Genomic DNA, 17,347 nt, shown 5'->3' on the forward strand with positions numbered 1-17,347 from the left:
TGAGAAGAGGGAAGAAGCCTAGGTACGTGAATGGCTTTTTGTAGAGATGGTGGGAAGAGCATCTTCCAAGCATATGCTTCCCATAGCATAGCTTTTTCTCTCATTTCCTCGAGTCATTTATTAAGCTTAAGGGGGACATATGGCATTTTATGGAATCTACCTAAGACGACTTCCCATCTTAGTGGTCTCCTTGCACTTTGGTCCCCGCCTTTACAAAAATTGATCAATCCTTTTAAGCAAGTCACTAGTAATGCTGCTTACGGAAATTAGAGCCATGGTATGCATATTATTCTCCCAAGACAGTCATGGGATAAATAAGCTTTGAATTAGGAACCAAAAAAGAAAAAAAAATCTTCACAAGCACAAACTTTCACGTTTCAAGGAGCTCCATTGGTCTTTGATTTGAACTCTTGTTTTTAAGACTACAAGTTTGCAAGTGTTTGAAGTCAATTGTTAAAAACTGATTTTGAAAAGTATAAATGCACCTCTATACCAAAATTGAGAAATGGAAGTGACAATTCGCGGTTCTCCGCACCATAAATTGTTGCATGATCATACAATAGAAGGAGACTAAGACGCAGTTGAAGTTGAAGCTAAACTTTGCTTACGTAATTGTTCTAATTATATCACATCATGCCCGGCTTACAAGCTGCAGTGCTTGACTGACTAGGTTACTTTTTTGAGTTTCATTTTCTTCGAAGTATCTTTTTGACTAAGCTAATTTGTCATTTTCGTCAATAATAAAAAAATTACTTCCTGTCTAAGTCGTCACCTAATATTATCGATAGAACATAAGGGTTGCGTCAACAAAAAAACAAAAGAGAGAGAGAGAGAGAGAACATAAGGGTTTTTCCTTTTTCCAGTTTTTGGCATATCTTCAATTACGCCACAATTAATTTCGTGAGCAGGAATGTGGGCTAACCAAGCCGTTTGCAAGCTAAAAGTTTGGCTCAAATTCGATTTAACCGGGTTCGAGTTACTCGTTTCATGTAACGAGTTGAATTCGAGTATCAGTAGTAATTATTCGAGTACTTGACGAGTTTAATCAAGTATTTATATTATTTATATATATTATATATTTTAATTATGAAATTTATTATGAGTTCGTATTTTAATAAATTTACATGAAGTTATATTCAGTAAAGAAAAACTCGAGTTTGAACTCAAGTTGTTCGACCTTAATAAGGCTTGCAATTTACTCGAACTCAAATGAGTCGAGTTCGAGTTTAATTTTCATTATGTCGAGTCGAGTTCAAACTCAAATTTATATACTCATTCGAGTTCGAATAGTGATCAAATTTGAGATTGAACATAGTGCTACTCGAGTTTGACTTGACTTGATAGCACCCCTGTTCGTGAGTGGCAACATTCGCACTAGTATACTCTGGATAGTGGGTGCTCCACCATACTTTAATAAAAAGAAAAAGAAAAAGAAAAAAAAATTGTAGAAGCACACCTTTATTTAGAAAAGAAAAAATTGGGAAGGACCTCAGTTTTACGATTCCAGGCTGCTATGTAAATTTTGGTTAGAAATGTTGGATGAGAAAGTTATATTTCCCAAAAAAATATCAAAAAATTTAGAAATTATACTCCCTAAGAATGTCTAATATTATTTTTTCTACAAAAATTCTCCTATGTTGGGAATTAAAAATATTTTATTTAATACATACACATGACAATGTCCATAACAGATCGGCAGTCAATATAGCCCATTTGGATTATGAGTTTTCGTGAAAAAATTTTAAAATTATTTGTTGCATTTTCAATCAATTTCTTATCTCAAACAATCATGAAGCTACAATATATATATATATATATATATATATATATATTACTAAAGTTACAAACAAGGATCTCAAAAATTTAGAAAATATTATTTGCAATCCATTTTTTTATCATTCGCACTCTTGCAATTTGTTTTATTAGATAATCTAATAAATAAAAATTATATGATTAAAATTACAGTGAAAGTATGATTAACGAAAAATAACACAAAAGACATTTCTCTCGTAAAAACGTACACGTAGATAAGTACCTGATACTGATACAAGTACTATACGCGGAGAGAGAAACCGAAAACAGAACTGAAGTCGCCCACCCTTTCGGAGAGAGATCTCCCTCCTCTCTCATTTTCTTCCTCCTCCATTTTTCCACCGGTAATCTCTTCGCTAGATTATTTTTTCTCTTTTTTCCTAAATTTTATTTTTTTTCTCACCTCGTCGTCGTCGTGCTAACTCGCGCCTCTCGAATCCACCGTACTGGTAACCCCTCCTCGTGTGTGTGACTTTCTCTGTTTTATTTTCCTTCTCTCTTTTCAGCCCATAATTTCTTTTAAATTTGATATTGAACTTATCAATTCTCATTATTTTCCAATAGTCACTCACAACTTCACACTGTGAAGGTGTTTATTATGTGTTCGCTGATGTAGAATATCAATGTGATTGCACTATTGCAGGAACGGAAGTTTTACATATCTTTTTTGGTGTAGGGTTTTGAAGAATTGGTTATTAATTTAAAAAGATATATACTACTGGAAGAAGACAATGGCAGCTCCACCAACAAGGGCAAGAGCTGATTATGATTATCTTATCAAATTGCTTCTCATTGGCGACAGCGGTTGGTTTTTCTTCTTCCTCCTTTCCTTCCCACACTCATGTCAAATTTAATTCTTTCCTAATGGGATCGTATTAGAGTGAATTTGATTGTCTATATGAATTGTTGTTTAAAGTTGGTATTCGATATTTCGTTTTTTGAGAGTGCTTGTTATATGGATTTTTCTAACAGCGATATGCTTTTCACCATTCTATGTTCTATTGATGATTCAATATGTTGGGAGTTTGGGGCCTGGTAGAGTTTTCTCTTTTCAAAAAGGGAAAAATTAGGGTACAGGGAATAGGTGTTGCGACTGAAACCAGGACAAATGTCGTGGGTCTCTGGTGGCTTTACACTTTACCACCCGAAGGAATCTAAGCTAACTTCTCATTTAGCAACAGAGAAATGCTTGGATATTTACAATTCCAATTAACAGGCCATTCTGTATTTCCTATTACTTGCTCTTTGTTCTCTGAACTTGAATTATGCTGGGGTTTCTCCAGGATTTGATGAATTTTTGTGTGCCCCATTTTTGTTTTATGTTTTCATGTAAAACCTAATCAACATTGTCTTGACAATGAAATCTATGTTTAAACTTTGACTTACTCTCCATTGAGACGTAGTGTCTTGGGCACCCTATAAATGGTTCCTCTTCCCCAATTTTGAATTCTGAACGCCTGATAGCGTTCTTGGAATAGGATGATGAAAGTCCTATTTCATTACTGTTATCATCCTTACCCAGCCTTGTGTTTCAGCTTTGAATGCTCAAAAGTCGGTTTATTGGTGCTTTCTAGTATCATAATCAATTCTCTGTTGTTCATTGGAGCTTCCACTAGCTCTCCATACTTTGCTTTATTCATCTTCTTTCTTCAGGCATCTTATATATAGTCTCTCTTCTCTAATATTTGAGTTGTGGCTTTCTTGGAATAGAATGATGGATGTCCTGTTCCATTACTATTTTCAACCTTGCTGAGTCTTGCTATTTTCAAGTTGCCTAGTTGAATTCTCAAAAGTTGATTTTTTAACCAATTGTAAAACTATTACTAAAGGTTTGATGTTTTATATTGTAATGATTGTAGGAGTGGGGAAAAGTTGTCTTCTTTTGCGGTTCTCAGATGGTTCCTTTACAACAAGTTTCATCACCACTATTGGGTTGGTATTCTAAGTTCATCTTTCTTTTTTGTGTTGGCTGTTTTAAACATGACACTCCATGTAGTTAATTTTTTCATGAAGAAACAATTAAACATGAATGATGAAGAGGTCAATCGCTATTGGCCAACACTGAAAGTTCACTGACTCTTCGAGAAAAAGTATCACTGAATTGCGTGCGTATTCTGCTTTTTTAGAATTAGGGTCTCTAATACCATTATGAATTTTCAATCACATGATTGGCAGGTTTGCCTCGGGCCTATTTATCAGGGTATCAAAATAGCAGTTTTGCCCCTCTCAACTTAAAGTTATTTGGCCAAGTGGTTCGATAGATCCAACATGCGATCATGTACAGATGAAAATCTATAAGATATTCAAGATTTATCTTGGTGTGCACTACATGTTAATAGGTTTCTCTGGATAATTTCTTCGTGCACTTGTTTTTAGGCCAAGCCACCTGTAAAAGAACTATTAGTCTGAAGGAGTAATTGAACTGGACACTCCAAACTATGAGAAGCCCAAAGTGAATCAGTTTAGGATCCTTGCTATTGTTTTGATCCCTTCATCCTCTGATTCTACAGTTTTATCTTCTTTGGCAGCATTGACTTCAAAATAAGAACCATTGAGCTTGAGGGAAAGCGTATCAAGTTACAAATATGGGACACAGCTGGTCAGGAGCGGTTTCGGACAATAACAACAGGTGTGTCACATTTTTCGATTTTTACCTGTTGAGTGCCAGTAAGAGCTCCTCATTTTAAACATACTTAGGACTTTGGTAGACATTATGCATTGCATTTCGTGTTGCTTCCTTTATCCTTTTTGTTTTCAACCCAAATAAGCAGGCATTGAAGTTATTAGTTTAAGTTTACTATCTTTATATCCAGCCTGGCAGCGATTGAGGCACATAGGCGGTATGGCCATCTTGTTTTAAAAGGCTATTCATAAGTAACAGTCTTAGGTGAACTCCAAGTTCTTTAGTAATGTACTTCTGCCCATAAAAGTGCAAATCTATTTCTTCTGGCTGCAGCATGTACTACTCTGGTAGTCTGGTTGATCTTCACCTTGCTCAGGCTATTTAAGCAACAAGTGGCTTTTGAATTGTCTGCAGTTTCTGATGCTTCATACTCTCAATGTCAATTACCCATATCTTTAATTGTGCAGCTTACTACCGTGGAGCTATGGGCATTTTGCTAGTTTATGATGTAACTGATGAGTCTTCTTTCAACAGTAAGTTTATTAACCTTTTTTCAACTTCTTGTTGTCTGATTTTTAGTGGCTGCAACTTCTTTATGTTTCTTTTCTATTTCATTTTTAGAATTCTTGAACTTCTTTCTGGTTCTTCGTTGCCAACTTGTGTTATTTTGCCAATGCTTATCTACTTCTCTTCCTTTGTGAACAGCTATTTAAACATGTCATCAAATTCTAGCTGAATTTTGCATTTGCTACATTCTTCCTTTATGGAGCATAGTTCCTTCCGTAGAATTAGGCTTGGCTAGATTACTCCAATTACATTTTGTTTGATCCTTTCAGATATCAGAAATTGGATTCGCAACATTGAGCAACATGCTTCAGATAATGTAAACAAAATATTGGTTGGAAACAAGGCTGACATGGATGAAAGCAAAAGGGTAGGTAGTCGTTGTTGTAAGCTGCTCCTAATCAGATTTTGCTTCTTTAATATTTTTTAAACAAGTTGGTTGCATGGATTACATAGTGTAATCTTTTCTCACTAAGATCAATTCTTTCATTAAGTTTGAAATGTGCTTTTGAAATTAATTAATACTGAAGTGTAACCCCCATAGGCCGTTCCAACCTCGAAGGGGCAAGCTCTTGCTGATGAGTATGGAATCAAGTTCTTTGAAACAGTAAGTCGAGGTGCATCTCATCTTTAGCCTTCGTCTACATCATTAGTTTTCTTAGCTTTTGGAATATAAATTGCAGAGTGCAAAGACGAACATGAATGTGGAGGAAGTTTTCTTTTCAATAGCAAAAGACATAAAGCAAAGGCTTTCAGATTCAGATTCTAAGATTGAGGTACATAATTTAATCCTTTGTTTTTAGTGCTTGGTGATTTATAGATGCCAGCAGATTTAGTTCCAAATCTCCTTAGAGTTTTAGCATCTCATAATTGTCTTTTTCATTGTTGGTGATCGCAGCCTCAAGCAATCAGGATTAACCAAACAGATCAGCCAGCTGCAAGTGGTCCAGCTGCTCAGACATCAGCTTGCTGTGGATCATGATCGGACAAAATATGTATCCAGACAAGGCTTTATCAAGTGCTCTCTTGAAGTTGTAAAATAATTTGCTGCTGAAACTAGTGAAAAATAATCAGTTGCCTTCGCATTTCTTTGTTCAGCTCTACTAGGAGGTGCCATATCTGTTGAAAGTTATATACTACTTTTATATGTAATTTCATACCAAACTATTCTTCTGACCATTCTTGTAACCTAGTAATGGTTTTTCCTTAGTAGTGTTCTTAATCTTGAGATTTCATTGTCTTCCTTGAGATTTTCATTGAGGAACTCTTCAGTATTTGATGTAGAAACATAAATTAGGGAGTAAAGAGTTAATTTTTAGTCTAAAGCCAAGGCAAATTGCTAATTCTCGATGGAAGTGGGGCGAATATGCAAATTCGTTGAATTTGCCACGTCTTTTGGTACCCAAAGCAGCTGACTAAACTAAAGTGGGGAATTGATGTCTGAATGTTAAATTGGGCAACAACAACAGCACGGCAGATTCTGGTTTGTGTTTCATGTGGGACATGGGACAGTGGCTAAAAATTCCGCTTTCCGAGGTTTTGCTGAGTTGCCATTCTTTTATGAAAGTATTAAGCATAAATACTTCATCCATGTAATTTGCTGGTCATTCAAGGTCTCTAAGTAGCATTAAAGTAGAAAAGCAAAAGAAAAATGAATCCACACAAAATGACAGTTGCTTCATAAGATGACAAGGAAAACATAAATTTGTCCAGATGAACATCCAGATTCCACCACCTATTGCCACACAAAGTGCAACTTATCAACTTCATCAACTAGAATAATCTGCCAGTATGCTGTCATAGTAACAGCTCTGGAATAGATACTGGCACAGCAAACGAAAGAACCTAAGTAAACTATGAATCAAACTCATTTTAGAAAAATTTCAAGAAATGAAGTAGTCAAGAACTGGAAACCTCCATTCTCCTGAACCTCACTCACATATAGGGCCAGTGCCTAGGATATGGGGCATCATCATGGTAAGAGTAGTCATCAAATCTTGGCCCATAATAGCTCCCAGAGTAGAAACCATATCCAGGTTGCTCCATCATTGGATGCGGCGGCGCCATCCTTGGGTAATCATATGGAGAAGCGTTGCCATGGGTAAGAAAATGACTTCCACTTCCACCTCTAGCGAAAAAACCGCCAGTGTGGTGAGGATGATCAGCACAGTTGATTGAGGGCACCTTGTTATGAAAGATTGGTCTGCTCTTATGGAGTTTGCAGTAAGGATCCCTGCATACTTCTCGGTCAATTTGGGGTGCAACATAAGCTTCAGGCTCATGACTACTCTCTTCCTTCTTACGACTCTCATCTTTTGGATAGCCACGATTTCTTTCCTTCCCATTTTTGGGAAAATTGTTGTGTTCAGGGCACTTATCCCTGACGGGCTTTGAGCTCTTGGACTTCTCCTTATCGGCATGGTTATTGAAATTCATCGGACCTCCATCATAGCCTAAGAATTTTGCAGTTTTTCCCCATGCTTTAATGGAAGCAATCAGTTTGTTCGGGTCTACTTTGCCTTTAACAGCGACCAAGTTTTTTTCGCGGTACACGGCAACTGAAAGAACACCTAGTGACAAAGCGGGAAACAAAAACGGAAACAAGAAGCACGAGGAAGAAAAAATAGCATCAAAAAATGAATTACACAAGAAACAGCATGTGATCTAACATGAATATATGCTATATTACCATCGATTGTTAGCAGTGCTCTCTCCAGTCTCCCGGGGCAAAACTCACAACAATTGATATTTATCTTCAGCAAGATAGCCTGTAATAATACATCAAAAAGTTATTGGGTCAAAACATAATAAAGTAGGTTTGGTTTGTTTTTATTCTTCTTGATGCATATATTTTGACGACGGAATTGAATGTGATTTTACCCAATTGGTACCAAAAGAGATCTACAAAACAAGTAGTTGTGTCACAATCTTCGTCTTGACAAGAACTTTTTTTTTTTGGTCAACAAACTGAAAATTACAATTAAAAGGAAGCACCAAAGCCCTTTACACTTTGAACTTGATATTTTTATTCATCTAGAAGTAAACATGCAACAGCATAGATTCACAACACAACGATCAAAATAAATCATGAACTTAAAATAACGTCAAAGTAAACAAAGTAATATAACATCATAAAGGCTAAAAAGATTACAATTAGAGAACCCAAGGAAAAAAAAACAGTGATTTACCGGTTCAATAGAAGGATTTTCCATGGCGAAGAACTTGAAACTATTCTTCTTCTTCGAGAGCTAGAGGCGAATTGGAGGCGATAACAATTCAGAGGGAAAAAACTTCACCGGTTTTGTAAGGATGGAATACAATAAAAGCTAAAGAATGAACTTCCGGAAATTTTTGCGGCATAATATAGGTTTAACATTTTGAGAAAAGAAATAATCTGAAGGTTTCCATTAATGTGATCAATATAAAAGATTTCGTCATTAAGATGGTACCCAAAAATAGTTTCCATCACGGTGGTACTCTCAAGACAGAAAGCCTTCTATTTTCCCCCGGTCAAAAATCTGGGCGCGTTCCCTCATAAAGTTAAACTCTTAGCAACTTTCCTTTTTCACGATAGAAGTAATAGTAAACGTTTCATTGACTACTAAAAGCACGCACCCATTTTCTCCCAAACTTTTCTTATAATTAGGAGATGCAAGAAAGAAATATTCACTTTCCCGCTTGCTTCTATTCAGACCAAACCATACAACAAGCAATTGCAAACACATGAATAGAACTATATATAGAAGCATACAATTATAAAAAAATTACTTGAATCGGATTGAAAATAGAGGGGTTCGTTTGCTCCGTTTTTGCTCTCACAATTTTTTGTCAAATTATTAAAAATTTCTATGCAGACTTTCTCGCTATCAAAACCAGTTCGAGTCTTGAGACTCGAGACAAAACTATAAAAGAAATCTAAGGTAGTTAAATCAAGTAATTGGAAACTCCAATGGACGATACAATCTGCAATCGAATCTATTAGTAATTGTAATTTACTAGTCTATATCTTTCTATATATAAAGCACAAGAACAGAGTTTGGTGTTAAAAATTTTGTGCCATTTTTGGTTTTCGAATTTTACTCATGGAGAAGTAAAAATTTACTAGACATCACTATAAAGTTAACCTCTAATAGATTTTTCTTTTGTGTAAGTAGGAGGATTCGAAACCAAAACCTCTCACTTACACTCCCTCCCTCTGTACCATCCAACCCAACTCTCTCCCACCTCTAATAGCTTCTACTTTCAATAACTTCCATTTTATTTTTTGTTTGTTTGCCCAAAAAAAAACTTGCATTAGTTTACATAAAAATAACTTAATTTTTTTTCTTAATTTGATCTTTTGCTGATTTTTAAAAAAAAGTATTTTTCCTTTTAATCTTGTTTGTTATTTAATTGTATTATTACTTTATTCATTTGAAAAGTAGTCGTTTTTTCTTTATCTAAGATTAAGAATATGTGTTTACTCTGCGTGAAAGTAAACCAAGAGTAGGACCCACAAGGGAGAGGAAGGGGCGAAAAAATAAATAAAGTAAAGCGCATATCCTGGAGAAATTTGCTTCGAGAAGATGGGAATTGGAAATGGCTTAGTATAGCCGCTGAAACAGAAATGCGACTTGTCTAGCTGTCTCTCTTCCTCGTATATTTATACCTGAAAAGGGCAAAGAGAAAAGTCATAAAAACTCAATTCCGATTTCGCTAGGGTTGCTCTGAACCGTCGACTTCTCTTCAATATCTCTCCACGGTGTGCTTCTCTCTCCAAATTTCTCGAGTATTTACGCATTTCTATGTTCATTATTGTAGATTCGCATGCACAAATTTATACGTGTATAAATTCATTTTTAATCACTTCTCGGAAAATGTTAGAAATTTTCCTATTGTAATTTTCGTCCGAAAGGATCTGATTTGATCTTGTATTATTTGTTATTGTTGTCTGCTAATTGTTAACGTAATCGTGCCTTTGTACTTATTTTTTTTCCTTTCTATTGGTTCAATAGGTTTGGTTCGGGATTGAAAGATGTGTTTTAGGTCTTAAATTTGGTTCACGACGTTTAAGTTTAGCTCCTAAACTTTGTGGAATAATCTCATCTGATTTGGAAATTTGAGTTGAGAGGAATGGCATGGTTTCGAGCTGGGTCAAATGTGGCAAAACTTGCCATCAGAAGGACTTTGTCGCAGAGAGGTGGTTCATATGTATCCAGAACACGCGTAGTTCCATTACAAAATCGATTTTTTCATACCACAGTTTTTAGATCAAAGGCGCAATCTGCACCTGTCCCACGTCCTGTTCCGCTGTCTAAGCTAACTGACAGTTTCCTAGATGGGACAAGCAGTGTTTATCTTGAGGAGCTTCAGCGGGCCTGGGAGCAAGATCCTAATAGTGTTGATGAGTCATGGGACAACTTCTTTAGGAACTTTGTTGGCCAAGCTGCCACTTCACCTGGAATTTCTGGTCAAACGATTCAAGAGAGTATGCGACTGTTGCTGCTTGTTAGAGCTTACCAGGTGTATGGTCACATGAAAGCTAAGTTGGACCCATTGGGCTTGGAACAGAGGGAAATTCCAGATGATCTGGATCCTGCACTTTATGGTTTCTCTGAAGCTGATCTTGATCGCGAGTTCTTCATTGGCGTGTGGAGGATGTCAGGATTTTTGTCAGAGAACCGACCTGTGCAAACCTTGAGAGCGATATTGACACGGCTTGAACAGGCTTACTGTGGTGCTATTGGCTATGAGTATATGCACATTGCTGATCGTGAACAGTGTAATTGGTTAAGGGACCGGATTGAGACTCCCACACCAATGGAGTACAGCCATGAGCGGCGTGAGGTTATTCTTGATCGCCTCATGTGGAGTTCTCAGTTTGAGAATTTCTTGGCCACTAAGTGGACTGCTGCAAAGAGGTTTGGGCTTGAAGGGGCTGAAACCTTGATCCCAGGAATGAAGGAAATGTTTGATAGGTCTGCAGATCTGGGAGTCGAGAGCATAGTGATTGGAATGTCACACAGAGGGAGACTTAACGTGTTGGGTAATGTTGTTCGGAAGCCTTTGCGCCAGATATTTAGCGAGTTCAGTGGTGGTACTAAACCTTCAGATGAAGTTGGCTTGTATACAGGAACTGGTGATGTAAAGTATCACCTGGGAACTTCTTATGACCGGCCAACTAGGGGTGGAAAGAGAATTCATTTGTCTCTTGTGGCAAACCCCAGTCACCTGGAAGCAGTAGATCCTGTTGTAGTTGGGAAAACTAGAGCAAAACAGTATTATTCTAATGACGTCACTAGAACAAGAAACATGGGTGTCTTAATTCATGGGGATGGTAGCTTTGCAGGACAAGGAGTTGTTTATGAGACCCTGCATCTTAGCGCTCTTCCTAATTACACTACTGGTGGAACTATACACATTGTGGTTAACAATCAAGTAGCCTTCACTACTGATCCCAAGTCAGGAAGATCTTCTCAGTATTGTACTGATGTTGCTAAAGCACTGAATGCCCCAATCTTCCATGTCAACGGTGATGATGTGGAGGCTGTGGTCCATGTCTGTGAGCTTGCAGCAGAGTGGCGTCAGACATTCCATTCGGATGTTGTGGTTGACATTGTTTGTTACCGCCGATTTGGTCATAATGAGATTGATGAGCCATCTTTTACCCAGCCCCAAATGTACAAGGTTGTCTCTTTCCCTATGTTGTTCATATAACTCGTATGATTGAATTAATGATGCAGTGTTTCTAAATTTATCTTTCTTTGGATAACTGCTTTTAAGTTCCATCTTTTGAGTATTCTTCTTGACTAATCTATCAGTTGTTTATGTGCTATCCTGGTCTACTCATGTTTTCTATAATTGAATGATACCAATAGGTAATCCGAAATCATCCTTCAGCCATGGAGATTTACCAAAAGAAACTTTTAGAATCTGGTCAGCTGTCTAAAGAGGGCATTGATAGGATAAATAACAAAGTTCTTTCAATTCTTAATGAAGAATTTGTGGCCAGCAAAGATTATATCCCCCAAAGGAGGGACTGGCTTTCCGCTTACTGGATGGGGTTCAAGTCTCCTGGGCAGCTTTCACGTATCCGAAACACTGGGTATGATATGTTTCTTGAAAGCTAGTTATTTAAGTTTCAGAATTTTATATGTTGTGGCTCATTTTTATACTGGTCTACAGTGTAAAGCCAGAGATTTTGAAGACTGTTGGCAAAGCAATCACAACTCTTCCAGAGAACTTTAAACCTCACAGAGCAGTTAAGAGAATTTTTGATGACCGTGCCAAGATGATTGAGACAGGCGAAGGAATAGACTGGGCAGTGGGGGAGGCACTTGCTTTTGCGACACTGCTGGTGGAAGGAAATCATGTCAGGCTTAGTGGTCAAGATGTTGAGAGAGGTACTTTTAGTCATCGACATTCTGTCGTTCATGATCAAGAAACAGGGGGACAGTATTGCCCTTTGGATCATGTTATGATCAATCAGAATGAAGAAATGTTTACGGTTAGTAACAGGTAACTGCAAATGTATCTCTGGCCTTTCCAGTTTTGATTGTCCAAAAGATAAAGTTCTGAGGGTTTGTGTTAGTAAAGATTCTTATGCTGAAATACTAACTGAGTGTATCCATGCATCTTGTATTATCAGTTTTTCCTTCGTGGAATAGTGTCAGCAATGTGGAGCGGAGTTTTGAACTTTAATCTTTCTTTACGCAGCTCTCTTTCTGAATTTGGTGTCTTGGGCTTTGAATTGGGTTACTCCATGGAAAACCCAAATTCTTTGGTACTGTGGGAAGCCCAATTTGGTGATTTTGCCAATGGAGCTCAAGTGATATTTGATCAGTTCTTGAGCAGTGGGGAGGCCAAATGGCTTCGTCAGACAGGACTAGTTGTGCTTCTGCCTCATGGTTATGATGGCCAGGGCCCTGAACATTCTAGTGCACGTTTGGAGCGTTTCCTTCAGGTATATTTGTATATTAAATCCGTTGGATCGGATCTCTCTGTCTCTCTCTCGCACATGGGTGTGCACATGAACGTACATAAATATTCTGATCTGTTTCCTATTTTTAGATTGACCTCTTATTTTCTTTTGGGCGAGATGGAGTTTGATGAAAACTTTTTGACTACTTTTGTGGCCATAACCTTATGTTTCATTTTGAATCAATTTGCTGGCATATTTTGCCTGCGTTGGAGTTGACATTTTTTACCATTATTGATCCTACCCTTCTCTCTCATTTTTGCGACTTCTTTTGACTATGACCAATTTTAAGCCTATAGTGTAGGTTTAATGGCCTTGACCATCATTCTGTTCTCAGATGAGTGATGACAACCCCTTTGTCATCCCAGAGATGGATCCAACCCTTAGAAAGCAGATCCAAGAATGCAATTGGCAGGTGGTAAATGTAACTACACCAGCAAACTATTTCCATGTTCTGCGGCGTCAAGTAAGTGGAGCTAATTGGTTCCAACTTTTCTCATCCTGTAGAAATACTATTCTTAGTTTTCTCATAGTATTGTCTACACATCTCAGATCCACAGGGAATTCCGTAAGCCTCTTATTGTGATGTCTCCGAAGAATTTGCTTCGGCATAAAGACTGCAAATCCAATCTTTCTGAGTTTGATGACGTGCAAGGCCATCCTGGTTTTGACAAACAAGGGACCAGGTTTAAGCGCCTCATCAAGGACCAGAATGACCATAAGGAAGTTGAGGAGGGCATTAGTCGCTTGGTTCTTTGCTCAGGAAAGGTGTGTATTGCTTCTTTATTTTTATTTTTTTTCCACCATAACATTATCTACTTACGATAAGATAGGCTCCTCTAGCCCCAGTAAGTTTAGATCTTGTTCACCTTATATGGTAGAATTCTCTGACTCAACTTGATCTACTTGTCATTCTGAGGCAGGAAAGAGAACACAGAGATACTTGTTTGGAGTTTACAACGTCAATGTCTATTTCCTGATATTTAACATCATTTTATTGCATCAACTCTTTATTTTTATATTTGTGTTTTAATTGGGGTAAAATAAATTCTTTTTTTTTTTTAAAGAAAATATGGGGTATGGGCTCAGTTTTATTTCACATTTTGCAGGTTTATTATGAACTTGATGAAGAGAGGAGAAAAGTGAATAGGAAGGATGTTGCTATATGTCGGGTGGAACAACTTTGCCCCTTCCCTTATGATCTCATTCAACGTGAATTGAAGCGATATCCAAGTATGTGTTTTGATATTAACCTAATTATGAGATTCTTTATTATCTTCATATTTGATGGAAATTATGGGCATTGGCTATGAAGAACTCTATGAAGGTTGGTTATGGTATGGGCCATAAATATGCCTTCGTATGTCTAAGCATGCAGAACCCTACTTTGTCGCACGGTAGATTTGCTAGTTTTTCTTTCCAATTAATCTTTTGCTTCTCCTAAAAGCTGACTTCAGGGGATACTTTCTGGCCATTTCAAGATGGACGTCTTAGTTTGATTTGGTATCTGTAGTGAGGAAAAGTGAAAAAAAAATTATTTTAAACAAGAGGAATGAAAATAAGCAATGGGATCACTTTGTTGGTTAAAATTCAATATCACAGTGGGAATCCTTCAGGACTCTTTTAACTTCTTGTTTGATATTTATATGCCAATTTCTTCAATTGCACTGAAGGATACTTGAGCATAACAAAGCATGGCTTGAAGACAAAAAGTAGGATTTCCATTTTGGAATAGGAAAAACAATTTAGCATAAGTTTGGACATCAGCGTACCTAACGGTATTGGACTTTGACCTTTTACATTAGTTAATTTACACTTAAAGTGAGTGCCTTTTGGTTGAATTTAAGAAGTTATTAGAGCTTTACTTTCAGGAAGGTTAAGTACACACCTTTGATTAATTGAGTAGAAACTTAATAAGCTTGCCAAGTCTTTAATACATTCTGTGGGTTGTCTGATCTGAACGTGTGGTGTGGTTTATAATATTGTAGTGGGCACCTCTTCTAGTTGATTTTGGACTATTTGTGGTCCATTATGTCTCCCATGCTCATTATGCTACCTCTTTTGACATATTATTCTTGTGATTATCAGATGCTGAGATCGTATGGTGCCAGGAAGAGCCCATGAACATGGGTGCCTACAATTATGTTGGACTTCGACTGGCTACTGCCATGAAAGCATTGGGAAGAGGTGATTTAGATGATGTCAAGTATGTTGGACGTGCTCCATCTGCTGCCACAGCTACTGGTTTCCTGAGCGTGCACCAAAAGGAGCAAAGGGAACTTGTAGGGAAAGCCTTGCAGCCTGATCCAATTAGCATTTCTTGATGATGTTTTCTCCATAAGCAGTTAAATGTTTAATTCTGCTTAGAAAGATACAAATGTTTTTGTTTGTACCCAGAAGAAAAACAATAATGTGTTTTGCAATTCTAACAGTTTCTTGGACAAAACAAGTCCTATACATCTTCTTGTCAGTCAATCTGGTAGTGGATGCAGCCTTGCTGTTCTCTAGGCGGACCACTGCTTCTACTCATATTGTCGTGTAATAGAAAGCAGCGCTGAGTGAATAATAAAGACATCTTTAACATCCCCTTCTTCGAATTTTTAGCTGTGATTGTGCTTTTTCTTGGAGCCTGGACCTGGCAAGGCTGGATGGCAGATATCTTGCATGGCAGCACAAAGTCTTTAATGCCTGCGCGTCGTCTTCACAGCTAAAGACATTGTCCAGATGTAGCGCTCAAGGACCAGATGTGATCATGTAAAACGGAAAATGCGGATGACACATCAAGACGACTTGTTTAATTACTTAAAAGACTCGGGAACTTTTAAGGGTAAGTTATCACCAAAAGACAACGTGCAGGACGTAGAAAATGAAAGTTAATTTGGACAGTTGACGGATGGCACCCAACAGATGACACTGGAAGCTTGTAGTAGTTCAATTTGGTGAAGGGCAACTGCGAAGTAAAACTTTCTTGTTTATGCGATTAATCTGCCATTGATCCCACAGTTGGCCCGGAGCGTCGAGAGCGAAGACCACGCTAAAGGATCACTAATAAGCTGATCCTTTACAAATTTTAATTGTGGGCTAAAGGGACCAGAATACTAGAGTTACTACTGCCCTTCCGATTTCGGATACAGGAAACAACGAAGATGCTAGCAATAAAAGAAAATAATAATAAATAATGGCAGAAAACAAGGAGAGTTGCTCGCTGGCAAAAACTTGGATGTATTCGGTCTGCGGTCCTACTTGTAGATCAAATGATCCAGAATTTGCCACATCATTAGTATAAGTATTGAATTTCATTCCCCTAGAACACTAGGTGATATCTTTCCTCCTCAAGTCCTACAACTAGAGAAGGAGAAAACCTGGACACTCTCTTGGCTTGGGGAAGGGAATGCCTAGAAAGAGAGATGAGCCTTGCTTGTTAGAAAGGGAGGGTACGCAGCGGGACTAGGAGTCGGGCAGTTGGCAGCGTCCCCTTATATGAGGATAAGATATTAAAAAATCACAAAACTTGCTCCTCCACCTCAAAAACTTGGGTGAACCTGGTTTACAGCTTCACTTGTAGATCGAGTAATCCAAAATTTGGCACGCCATTAGTATAAATAAGATATTAAAAATTCACAAAACTTGGTGCTCCGTTTTACCATGGTTAACGTCATCCCATATTTTCACTTCATCTGTCTCACAGAAATAAGGGAACAAATCAGGTTTCTTTTCCATTTCTTCTCTAGAGGAAAAAATGGGAGGGAAAGTAAAGCACTTAATGGGCGGAAAATTGGAAAGAGATGAGAGAGGAATAAGGAACATCGTAGTTATAAATTCCATTTTGTTTATTTATCTACTAAGAGCAGGTTGTACATTTACACTTCTTGAAGAGACATTAATTTGGGTTTATTTGGATTGGTTGGCTATTTGGAGAAAAATTGCAGATAGTCAAACAACTTCCTCAATCTAAAGTAAGTTGTAAGCTAATGATTGTTTAGATCTTCAAGTTTTTTATAATGGACTACTGTCTTGTTTTTGTTGGTTTTGAGCATCATGTTGTAAATTTTTAAAAACTTAAGATATATTGGACAATTACTAGATGATCTTTTGTTTAAGAGTGTAGCTGAAAGTTATAATCTAATGTAGGTCTGGAAACATTAGAAACGATTTTCAAGATTTTTTGTCTATCATTATTATTAAATTGGCCTTTGCTAATGAATATGTTGATTGTTATCATAAAATTCAAAAACAGGGATAATCATGTGAGTTTTTTTTTTTTCCAATCATGTGAGTGTTTTTCCTTTCCTTTCGTTTTACTAAGAGAAAGTAATGGTCCTAAAAGAAGAAAACCAGAAACTATCTTGACGTTTCGCTCACATTAGCAAATAAACTCAGAACTTCAAGGT

The 17,347-nt window shown here is 37.3% G+C and overlaps 3 protein-coding genes across 5 annotated transcripts; 2 read left to right on the plus strand and 1 right to left on the minus strand.

The window, feature by feature from the left end:
• Nucleotides 1–2,072: 2,072 nt before the first annotated feature.
• LOC113783033 (ras-related protein RABE1c-like) lies at nt 2,073–6,242 on the plus strand. Of its 3 annotated transcripts, none has more exons than XM_027329044.1 (9): nt 2,073–2,261; nt 2,456–2,616; nt 3,672–3,744; nt 4,341–4,441; nt 4,903–4,968; nt 5,272–5,369; nt 5,544–5,606; nt 5,683–5,775; nt 5,898–6,242. In XM_027329044.1, exons 2-9 carry the CDS (start codon nt 2,544–2,546, stop codon nt 5,979–5,981), a joined length of 651 nt encoding a protein of 216 aa, XP_027184845.1. In that variant the 5' UTR covers nt 2,073–2,261; nt 2,456–2,543; the 3' UTR covers nt 5,982–6,242. The 3 variants fall into 3 exon arrangements, with proteins under 3 accessions (XP_027184845.1, XP_027184844.1, XP_027184846.1); XM_027329043.1 differs by having other exon boundaries at nt 2,489–2,616; XM_027329045.1 differs by having other exon boundaries at nt 2,085–2,156; nt 2,489–2,616.
• Nucleotides 6,243–6,681: 439 nt separating this feature from the next.
• On the minus strand, nt 6,682–8,211 carry LOC113782593. The gene is made up of 3 exons (XM_027328474.1): nt 8,188–8,211; nt 7,689–7,767; nt 6,682–7,569 (listed from the first exon to the last, which is right to left on the minus strand). The coding sequence occupies exons 1-3, from the start codon at nt 8,209–8,211 to the stop codon at nt 6,935–6,937; spliced, it is 738 nt and encodes a 245-aa protein (XP_027184275.1). The 3' UTR covers nt 6,682–6,934.
• Nucleotides 8,212–9,571: 1,360 nt separating this feature from the next.
• LOC113783117 (2-oxoglutarate dehydrogenase, mitochondrial-like) lies at nt 9,572–15,544 on the plus strand. Its single transcript, XM_027329157.1, has 9 exons — nt 9,572–9,740; nt 9,994–11,665; nt 11,857–12,083; nt 12,164–12,496; nt 12,695–12,941; nt 13,294–13,422; nt 13,509–13,724; nt 14,066–14,189; nt 15,045–15,544. Exons 2-9 carry the CDS (start codon nt 10,112–10,114, stop codon nt 15,278–15,280), a joined length of 3,066 nt encoding a protein of 1,021 aa, XP_027184958.1. The 5' UTR covers nt 9,572–9,740; nt 9,994–10,111; the 3' UTR covers nt 15,281–15,544.
• Nucleotides 15,545–17,347: the final 1,803 nt, after the last annotated feature.

Source organism: Coffea eugenioides, chromosome 9 (assembly GCF_003713205.1).
Source record: "Coffea eugenioides isolate CCC68of chromosome 9, Ceug_1.0, whole genome shotgun sequence".
NCBI classification, from domain to species: Eukaryota; Viridiplantae; Streptophyta; class Magnoliopsida; order Gentianales; family Rubiaceae; genus Coffea; species Coffea eugenioides.